This window comes from Arachis ipaensis, chromosome B07 (genome assembly GCF_000816755.2).
Source record: "Arachis ipaensis cultivar K30076 chromosome B07, Araip1.1, whole genome shotgun sequence".
NCBI lineage: Eukaryota > Viridiplantae > Streptophyta > Magnoliopsida > Fabales > Fabaceae > Arachis > Arachis ipaensis.
This window is the reverse complement of record NC_029791.2, coordinates 35,910,987-35,922,679: the sequence shown is the minus strand read 5'-3', so window position 1 is coordinate 35,922,679 and position 11,693 is coordinate 35,910,987. Positions and strand designations below refer to the sequence as shown.

General features: G+C 41.1%; 1 protein-coding gene across 2 annotated transcripts in view; it reads right to left on the bottom strand.

Annotated features, from left to right (window-relative positions):
- LOC107608107 (probable rhamnogalacturonate lyase B) overlaps positions 1-11,693 on the bottom strand; it is a 26,216-nt gene that overhangs the window by 1,231 nt on the left and 13,292 nt on the right. For both annotated transcript variants that reach the window (XM_021107633.1, XM_016309997.2), the window contains 2 exons: positions 11,214-11,330; positions 11,000-11,126 (listed from right to left, as the gene is read on the bottom strand). In XM_021107633.1, the coding sequence (XP_020963292.1) occupies positions 11,000-11,126; positions 11,214-11,330 (244 nt within the window). The remainder of the gene's footprint in view (positions 1-10,999; positions 11,127-11,213; positions 11,331-11,693) is intronic.

Here is an 11,693-nt window from a genome sequence, read left to right as displayed (position 1 = left end):
ATATATATATAAGTGATTTTCAAAATGTTTAAATTAATATTAAAATTTATTTTTATCTAAAATTATATTAATTTTACATTATATTTTGTACAAATTGGCATGCATGATGAGCTAACTAGGAGAATAAATTTTTGTATATATAATAGTTGGTACATATGATGTATTTCTAGTGTTTATTGTCTATTGATGAACATTAATTATAAATTTTTTTTTGAAGTTCAAATTTAATAACAATATAATTCCTTATAACATTTTTATTATAGTTCATGCTTGATTAATTTACCTAAGTAGTTACTGCATAAATTTTGTCTCCATTGGTGTGCAGTTCAACATTTAGGTAGTCCGCATTTTGATATGTAACCAATATTCTTGATCATGTTGTCTTGAAGAGTATGTCCTATTCTATTTGTGTTGTATGTCACGAAATTACTAATCAGCCTGTTGGTTCTAATTATATTTTGCCAACAATTAACTATTAATTTGGAAAAAAGTGAACAATGAAATGATATGTTGTCTTAATGTAAATTTTGAATTTGTTATTCAGATCTATTCCATGAGGTGAAGAAAAGACGAAACCGAAAGAAACAGGAAAAAAGGATGGAAGACCTAAATGAGAAAAATAAATAATTATAAAAATGACTAAAATTTTATAAAAAATAAAAATCATTGCTATAAAAATTATGAAAAATAAATAAATATAATAATTAAAAATATATCTTTATAAGAAAATTTAGTTGTTATTTTTAAATAACATTAATCTTTCTTAGCAATTTAAGTAATAAAAATCATTTTGAATAATTAAATCTTTGTAACAGTTCTTGTTTTAACTTGGCGTCTGCGGCCCAAACGGTCTAACGATAACCCAACTTTTGAGTTCAAACCGTTTTTACGGTCCAAATAGGTTAAAGGACCGGAAATCACTAATTAATATTTAAATTCAAATATCTTTCTTATCATAGCTAACAGATAAGATAAGATAACAAAACAAATTATATATAGGGAGTTAAAAGCTCCCTCAGGTACGTTACACACCCCTACGCTATACCTCTTAGATCAATTCTGACTTGAGCGTCAAAGTGTCTTTGCAGGTACTACCCACCGCCGCTCCAAAGGTCCAATCATGTCATCACCAAGATCAGTGGATCCCCGATCCTTCCATCAACCCGTCCAAGGCAATTCTTGTACACTGGCGCCGTCTGTGGGGACTTGCGAAACCTTGGTAGCATGACGGATAACACGTTGAGCAGTTTTCAAACCACCACCACAAACCAAACCCACAAACATCCCCTCAGCGCATGAACCACAGAACGATGACTACCCCCGACCCACGGGAGGGTAACTAGTGTCGTCATGCCCAGCCAACCCGTAGCAAGCAATAGCCACAAGAAGACAATCGCCGATCTGGCGAGGCCAAATCAATCAACAGTCTGGGTGAACATGCAAACTAAATAATTCAAGAGCTACACCAATGGGTATAGACCTAGAAGGCCGGGTCGCCTCTAAAGAATGATACCAGCCAGAATGCACGAGTGAAGCGATCTCTCGAACCATGTTGCGACGAGAGAAAAGGAACGAGATATCGCCAAACCGACATCACGGCAGGCGCTAGAACCGCAGCAGATCTCGGGAAACCAAATTCCACCATGAAGATGATGAAAGGAGACACCGGAGAGATTCCAAGAGAAGAAAGAGCGAACACGTAATAATGGGAGCTACCCCATTCATCAAGAAAGTCCTGAAGGCCAAGCTACCAAAAGGTTTTGACAAACCAACAGACATGAAGTATGATAACACCATGGACCCTTAGGAGCACCTAATGACCTTTAAGGCCAGGATGAACCTAGAGAGAGTAGTCAATGTAGTTCGATGTAAGCCCTTCTCGGTGATAGTATCTGGCCCAGTAATCAAGTGGTTCAACACCCTCCCGAACGGATCAATATCCTGCTTCGACAACATCTCCAAGAAATTTATGGCACAATTTACTACACAGATTGCAAAGGCGACATCATCCTACTCAGAGTCACTCAACGACTGGACAAACCCACAAGGAAATACCTAGACAAGTTCAACGATGAGTGTTTGGAGGTCGACGGGCAGACTCGGTAGCCAAATTGTGCTTGACCAACGGGCTGATGAACGAAAATTTTTGAAAGCACCTCACAACCAAACCGGTCTGGACCATGCACGAAATCCAGAACGTAGCAACGGAATATATAAACAACAAAGAAGTGTGCCAAGTTGTGGCAGCCAATAAACGAAACCATGGGCACACGGCCTCACTAAATAACGCGTCATCCAAAGAAGCCCCAAAAGAACATCTCAAAACCACTGTCCTCAATCGGCCGCCTAGAGTGGGAAAGTTCACGAACTATATCCCTATGTTAGCCCCAATCACCAAAATCTACCACCAGATAGCAGAGGGAGACTTCCTCCTAAAGGCTAGACAACTGAATGAGCGCACAAGAGGCAATAAAAGCCTATACTGCGACTATCATAGAGGATACGAACACAAAATCCAAGATTGCTTCAACCTCAAAGATGCTCTCATACATGCCATTTGAGACCAAAAAAACTCCCTGAGTTCGCCAAAATTATTCGAGAGGCCAGGAGGGTCGAAAATGAGAAGTCACCAGGGCGAGAAGGACGAAATCCTAGAACGGTGTGACCGGCACATCATGAAAGCTCGAAGACTAACCCAACCATAATAGTAAATATCATCACCGGGAAATATGCATCTAAAAAATCCAAATCCGCATTAAAAAATGATCTCTAAGTGCTAGCTGTAAAAGACGGAAAAAGGCCTCCTCCCTCCAACTGACAATAACATTCTCCTCCAAGGATTGCTAGAATGGCACCTAAGTAGAAGATGCTCCCTTCGTTATTTCTGCTAGAGTCGAAACTGAGTTAGTAAAGCGCATATTGGTGGACATGGGAGCCGATTCTAACATTCTCTTCAGGGCAGCCTTTGATAAGTTAGGATTTTAAAACGAAAACCTACAAAGTCACCCCAATGGAGTAACCGGACTCTGAGATAATTTTCTCAAACCAGACGGTTCTAGTGTAACCAATCACCAATGGAACTGGCAGCCAGAAGAAAACCATACTTTCCGAGTTCGTGGTTCTGAAGGACTCCACGACTTACAACATCATCCTAGGTTGGAAGACAATCAATGACCTCTCTGTCACCATATTCACCGAATTGCTTATCATGAGGTTCCAGGTAGATGACGGAACCATAGGAACCATACATGGCGACAGGGAAGTCGGGGTGGAATGCGACAACAAAAGCCTAGCCCCCCGAAAATGGTCTCGCAATGTGCAGAAATTTTCCTAGCCGACCTGGATGCCTGACAAGACGACTAGCCTCGACCAAAACTGGAGGGAGACATGGAGAAACTACAAATAGGGAAGATCAAGGGCGAGTTCACCTTCATCAACATGAATCTTCCCTTCAACCTTAAAGGGGAACTCCTTAAACTGCTAAAGGAAAACAGAGACTTGTTCACCTTCACTCCTGCCGACATGCCGGGAATAGACCCAAACTTGATGTCTCACCAACTAGCCGTAGATAGGGATGTTCGCAGTGCGGTTTAAATCAGTTTTGAGTAAAAAGCTCATCCGATCCAAACACTAATTTTACTTGTGGTGCGGCTTTGATTAGATGATTTTTTAAAAAGAATCTAATTCAATTTGATCCAATTTTAAGAGGTTTGAAAAGGATTGGATTTGTGATTTTGTAAATTAAAAAAATTAAGTATACATAACAATTCTAAACATCAAATTTTAAATAAACAACGATGACACAACAAGTCTCAACAATATCATGAAAAACCAACAATAGAATAACAATAGAAATAAAATTATAGGAAAGTTAAAATAAATAAATAAATCTCATTTTGAACATAAAATATTTATAAATAATAATAATATATGAATAATATAAAAGTGAATAATAAATTGAAAATATTATAGCACATTGTGCGGTTTGGATTGGATTGGATTGGTTTTGAAGAGTATATCCGAAATCCGATTTGATCCATGCAGTTTGCAAAATTAGAATCCAATCAAATCCAAATTATAGTGATTTTAATCGGTTTTCAGTTTGGATTAGATTGGATGAGAAATTTAATTTGTATCGATTTGGATTTGAACACCCCTAGCCGTAGACCCCAAAGCCAAGCCGGTAGCCCAGAGAAGAAGGAAGTTGTCCTCTGACCGGGCAAACGAAGTTAAAAAGCTAGTTAAGAGCTTACTCGAAGCTAGCTTCATCCGGGAACTACCATATGTGACCTGGCTGGCAAACGTCGTGTTGGTAAGGAAAGTAAACGGCAAGTAGCGAATGTGTGTTGACTACACGAACTTGAACAAAGCTTGTCCAAAAGACACCTTTCCCTTTCCAAATATCGACGACCTGGTGGACGCCACTTCCAGACAACAGTACCTCAGTTTCATGGATGCGTGCTTAGGTTACAACCATATACCCATGCACAAGCCGGGTGAGGAAAAAATGGCATTTGTAACCCCCCAAAGGTACATACTGTTACATAGTCATGCCCTTCGTACTAAAAAATGCGGGTACCACATACCAAAAACTCGTCATGAAGATCTTCAAAGACCTCCCAGAAACAAAATTGGAGGTTAACATTGATGACATGCTATAAAATGGAAACAAGCGAATAGCTTATTGGCGATCTCAAACTCATATTGGGAATTCTGAGAAAACACCGGATACATCTCAACCCGGCAAAGTGTGCAGTCAAAATAAAAGCAGAGAAATTTATGGGCTTCATGATCACACAACGGGGAGTGGAGGCCAACCCGGAAAAGTGTCGGGCCGTCTTCGAGATGATCAGTTCTGCAAATCTCAAGGACATCCAAAGGCTGACCGGACAACTAGACACCCTCTCCTGTTTTCTCAGAGCCTCGTCTTAGAAGGCTCTCCCCTTCTTTAGACTTATTGACAAAGGGTAAAAGTTTTAAGTGGGAACCCGAATGTGTAGAGGCCTTCCAAAATTTCAAAAAAAATGTTAGCGGAAGCTCTCGTACTCTCAAAGCCCAAAGCGGGAGAAACACTATACATTTACCTTTCCATAACAGAAGAAGCTTTAGCATCGGCACTGATCCGAGAAGACGAACAAGAAACACAAGGGTCAATATACTTCATAAGTAAAGTATTCCAGAACGCTAAGATACGTTATTCCCAGCTTGAGAAGCTTGCCTATGCTCTACTCATGGTGTCCTGATGGCTTCGACAATACTTCCAAAGCCACCCTATTGTGGCTCGAATAGACCAGGTCATTAAGAAAGTACTTCAGAAGCCAGACATGGTAGGGTGAATGCTTTCTTAGTCGACTAAACTATCCTAGTATGAAATCTTGTTTGAAACCATAAATGTGATCAAGGCTCAGGCCATGGCGAATTTCATCGCCGAGATGATCCCGAGAAGCGAAGCTCCCAAACTGTGGAAACTCCACGTCGATGGCTCGTCGAACAATAGCTCCGACGGAGCAAAAATAATATTAGAAAACGAGAATAGGATTACTATCGAACAGTCAATTTGGTAAGAATTCCCAATATCCAACAATCAAGCAGAGTACAAAACTATCTTAGCTGGATTAACGATGGCTAACGATGTCAGTACAAAGACACTAGAGGTTTGCAGTCACTCCCAGATAGTTAGTTCCCAAATAAACGGGGACTACCAAACACGTGATCCTCTGCTACAATAGTACCTATCCAAGGTTAAGGAGCCGATTGCCAAATTCGGTGGAGTGTCTATCCGGCACATTCCCAGAGAAAGGAATGTGAAAGCCAACCTGCTCTCAAAGCTGGCGAGCACCAAGTTAGTCTTAGGAAACTGAACAATAATCCAGAAAGTCGTAAAAACATCTACCGGCGCGTCCACCTACTCAACAAACCTACCCTTGTCCACCTAGCACTCATGGACTCTATCAACCCTTAAGTACCTCACCACCAGAGACCTACCCGAAGACCCAAAATAGAAAAAATGTTTGAAATGGGAGGTTGCAAAATACACCACAATAGTAGAGTTGTTATATAAGAAGGGACTGTCTCAACTCCTCCTCAAGTGCATAGATCCCGGACAAACAGACTATATACTTCATGAAATTCATGAAAGATGTTACGACCACCGTATCGGAGGCAATACCCTGGCCTAGAAAGTTATCCGATCTGGTTACTTCTGGTCTATCATCATCAAAGATGCCCTTCAACTAGTCAAAAACTGCAGACAATGCCAAGTGCACACCGACCTCCACCAAGAGGCCCCACACCAACTTACCACGATAATGATAGAATGCCCTTTTGTAACATGGGGAATCGACCTCGTGGACCTTTACTCGATGGCTCCCGGGTAACTCAAATTTCTCATGGTGGCTATTGATTACTACACCAACTGGATCGAGGTTGAAGCACTAGCCACAATCACGGCCATTCTATGCTGAAAGTTCTGTTGGAGACAAGTCATAACCTGATTTAGGATCCCAGAGATTGTGATCTCAGATAATGAGACCCAATTTGCGGATAAAGGCTTCAGAGAGTTCTTGGAAAGACTCGGCATCTCAAAAAAAAATTTAGCTCGGTGGAGCACCCGCAAACCAAGTGGCCAAGTAGAGGCGGCCAACAAGATTATCCTAAAAGGGCTCAAGAAAAAGCTAGACGAAGCCAAGGGACTTTGCGCTGATGAACTCGGTTCTGTACTCTGGTCGTACCGAACATCACGCTAGAGCTCGACCGAGGAAACCTCCTTCAAGCTAACATACGGCCTAGAAGCCATTATTCCTGTTGAGGTCGGAGAACCCAGCCCTTGAAGGACCTTCAGAGGACACGACGAAGTCACAAAACGGGATCTCGTGGATGAGGATAGAAGCATAGTTCACCTACGAAAACTCACTTTGAAACAAAGGGTGAGCCTAAGATATATCTGAGACGTGTTAAAGCATGATTTCAACCCAGAAAACCTAGTCTTATGGCGCAACGATATCGGTCCTCCCACCCCGGGAGAAGAAAAGCTAACTCCCAACTGGGAAGGACCCTACCGAGTTAAGGCTGTAATCGGGAAGGGAGCATACAAACTGGAATGACTCAACGGCACCGAAATGCCAAGGTCATGGAACGCCACAAACATATGGTGCTACTATTCATAGGCAAACTCTACCGAGTTAATAACTTTAGCAAAGTTTAAAAGGTTTATTTACAGATTTTGTATTTCTTTTGTTTTTGTTATTTCCATTATCATGTTTATTTATTTTCTCGAGCACTCTTTTCTACCCAAACAAACAACGGGAGGTTTTTACGAGACCCAACCTTTAATAAAAAAGTTATTCATTTAAGACTATCTTGATCTTTCACATTTTTACCAAAGCAAAATGGTACAAACAAAACGGCCACTCCGGGAACCGATCACCCCCGAGACCAACAAAACGGATATCCAAAAAAGTGTAAATTCAGCCCACTAAGAGGCCCAAAACATAGTTCATAAACGAACAACCTAGGAAAGGCCCATCGAAAGCAATGTATATGCCGAACAAATAGTTTACAAACTTCGAAAATTTTTTACAAAAAGCACAAAATAAAAACTACTCTAAGTCAACAATCTTCCCCTCTTTCATGGTTCGGAAGGCCTCCATGACGGACATATCCACATCGGGAGCCAATACCTGGACCTAAGCTTTCATAGCCTCCTCGGTTGCTGAGATAGCATCCTTAGCATTAGCAAGTAGGCCCTCTTTGTCCTTCTTCAGCTGAACGACCTCGGCCTTCAAAGACTCTATCTCGGCATGAATTGAAGCGGCTCCCGACTCAGCTTTGGTAGCCTTCTTTTGTTCCTGACCAAGCTGAGAAACAAGCGAGGTCTCTGGCTCTGAGAGACGCATAATCTCCGAGTTGGCCTCCTCATCCTTCGAAGTCTTCAGCCGGGCGGTTTGAACATCCTCTAATTGCTTCTTCAGCTTGGCGACCTCCATCTGAGAATGACAGAACTTGCCATCCAGAAGAAGCACCTGGGATAGCATTGGCTCCGCCTTCCAAACAATGGTTGCTGAATGGAGGAGAAGGTGCTAGTCAATGAAGGCCGGAGCATCAAAACCCTTATCCATCACGGAAGTAAATCCCACTTCCTCTTCGAAAGTTTCCCCACTACTCCCCTCGACCGGCCTCTTCCACTTCTTACCGAATTGAGGGATCGAGATCTCCACGACTTCGACGTCGGCACTTGTGGCCCCAGCAGCAACCACCTCCTGAGACACCATTTGCAAACTCGACTGAGAAGCAGGTTGAGGAGTTGACGACGAAGCCCCATCACCCCCACTCTCGGAATTGCGAATAAAAGTAGCCTTCAAACCTCACCAAAGTTGTCTGCCTACCAGCCATCTCAACTAGAAAACAAAGCAAAAAAACACAAGTTATAAACATGGAAATAAAACGACGTCACAAACTCGAAAACTCATAGCAAGGGGAAAACTTACCCACATAAGATCTACCCACCTCGGGATCCCCTACAACTTTGCAAGGATTCAATGGTTTATCCCCAAAAATCTCCAACAAAGCGTCGGCAATATCTTTGTTCTCGAGAGACAGCCCTTTATAAGTTATTCGGGTAAGATACGAAGCCCTCGCATGGAAATTCCAATAAGTGCCAATTTGGCGCTCGCCCTCCAGGGCCAACCAAAACGGATGGTGACCCTGGGCCGGGCGGACCTTGAAATACTCCGCCTTAAACCCATGGAACAAATCCTCAAACAAATCGAGGAATCAACGATTTGGCTGAGCCCAAAGAGAGATATAGCCCTTTCGATGTTTTCCTTCCTTATGCGGAATCATACAAAGAAAGAAGAATAAGAACACCTTAACCTGAGCCAGAATTTCTAAGAACTCACAAACCAGCTCGAACGTTCGAATGGCCACCTAACTATTTGGATGCAACTGGGAAGGTGCCGCAGAAACCTTATTCAGAAGGGACATTTGGAGAAAGGTAGCCGAATTCCCAATTTAGTGAACAGAGGTTCATGAACCCACATCCAATCAGGAACTTGGTGAGAATCCAGATTAAGGTAGCATACCCTCTTGTTCTCATCGGCGAGCACGAGCTCATACTGACGCTTCGCCTCGCCTCCACCACACACGACCCCCTCATTCAGCCTAGAAAGCGTACCCAAAACATCAGAAGTCACCTAATGGCAACGATCCGGTATGCCCTCGGCCGTAAAAATCAGACTCGGGTTTTTCTAAACTGTCCTCCATCGAACCGTACTTATAACTAAAGGGGGCACCACTGTCAGCTAACTCGCCAGAAACAGAGAACACAAGTCCTATGCCAAAGTCTACCAAAATTATAAAGCTATACAAAAATAGCAAAATAATGGCACCCCCCTTTTCTCACTACTACAGCACAAAAAAAACCTTACAAAAAGGAAGAGACAAAGGCAAAACAGTGCACGTAATCGCAAAAGCAAGAAAAAGGGCGCCAACCTGTTTTCAGAAATTGAAGGAAACGGCAAAGTGGCATGGGCGCAAGGAAATGCAGCACCGCAGAGCCTCAGCAACCAACCCAAGGAACAACGAGCAAAGAGTGTGCGGATTGGAAAACGAAATTCAGTAGGAAAATGTAGGAAAAGAAGGAAGCAGTTACAAGAAGAAAATCAAACCTCCCAACGTTTCAAATAAAAATACAGAGGGACGAGGGAAAAAATTGAAAAAGAAACAAAAACCTCTCTCATTCCCACTAAGCATTATAATGACGCCTCGAAAAACATAATGGACAAAATCTTACCACTGGGAAACGCAACGAACAGATGTAGGGATGGCCCCGCACTCTAACAACGAACTCCCGGACTCCCGAAGCTACGGATCCGGAGAACCGAGCTCACCAACATCAGCAACGAGACTATACCAGCATACTCTCATGCTCTGGGGGAAACTGTTCCGAACCTGACATCTAGGGTCCCAAACGGCCCAACGATGACTCGACTCATGAGCCCAAACTGTCCTTACGGTCCAACAGGTCAGAGGATCGAGAATTACTAACTAACATTCAAATTCAAATATCTCACTTATCTTAGCTAACAGATAAGATAAGATGATAAGACAAACTATATAAAGGGAGCCAAAAACTCTATCAGGTACGTTACACACTCTAAACCTGTACCTTTTAAACCCATTATGATTTGAGCGTTGGAGTGTCATTGTAGGTACTACCGCCGCCGCTTCAAAGGTCCGATCACATCATCACTAAGATCGGCGAATCTCCGATCCTTCCATCAACTAGGGGTGGCAACATGTACTCTACCCGTAGGTGCCCAATCCGACCCCACCTAGTTGGTTAGGGTTGCCAACCCGATCCGCATCAGATAGGGTAGGGTGCGGGTAGGGTTCTCATGCAGGTCGGGTAAGGTGCAGGTTGAGCCTCAAACCTACCCGACCAACCCATATGTATATGTTATATACTTATATAAAAATATATTTTAAGTGGATGTTGAACCAAAAATCTCTCACTAAATGCAAAAAATCCTTAGCCACTAAAAGAAGATCATTAATTGATAATTTAATACTTTTTTTTATGTAAAAATCAGTTCTATTTTAAATTATCATTAAATTATATAATAATGTTGCATCTTTTTTGTAACTCGCGGATAGAATCGGGTACCCGCGGGTTAAAAACGAGTAAGTTAGAGTTGAGACATTCTCAACCCATGGATAGGATAGAGTTGAATTTATATAAAAATTTCAACCCGCGAGTAAGATTAGAGTTGGCTCCAAATCTTACCCTACTCTACCCATTACCACCTCTACCATCAACCCATGCAAGACAATCCTTAAACAATTTTTGAGAGTAATTTTTTCTATAAATAATCTAATTAAAATATTTTATCTAATATAAAATTTAATTATAAACTCAAATTACGAAGATCTAATTGAAAATGTGATGAATCTATAAAAGTTGATAAAGTAATTTAAGTTTTTTTAAAAAAATATTCCAAACCTGTAATTCAGAGACATTTGCACTTGCAAGAGCCAATCGCAGCTTATAGGTTCCACCTGCCTCCACATGACCAAGATCGAACTTAATTTGCCATGTAGTGCCTTGGTAAGTGCCATCATCTTTCTTCCTACATGCATTCGAAATGTACTGATTTCTTCTTTCATCATGAAACACCATAGGTTAATTTATTCATAGAAATCACTTCTATATGTACCTGGTGACATGTGCAAAGAACCAATCTTTGCTGTAATCACTAACACCAACAGTATAAATTAAATCTTCCCTTGGGTATAACTCTGAATATCTTTCCCACAGGCCATATTGCCTAAACCTGTTCAATAGTCACTCAAAATTTAAAATATCTTTACCACTAATAAAGTGGTTGAGAAGGGGAAAAAAAATAAAAAAGAGAAAAAAGAAACTTCTCTTTGGTCACAATATATGGTGTTTGTTTGCATCTTTTTAGTGAATTTTTTGTAAATAGAATACTTTTATTAGATTTTAGATATGTTTGGCTGCATGTTAAAAATGTTACTTTTACTTAAAAAAAAGTAAATTGTTGCTTTTTCTAAAAAGAAACAATAATACATTTCTTTTAAAGAAATAGAAACAAAGGAAAAATTTGATTATTTTCATTATCAAAAATATCATTTACAATTATCAATAATTATATTTATATTCTTATTTTTTTCCC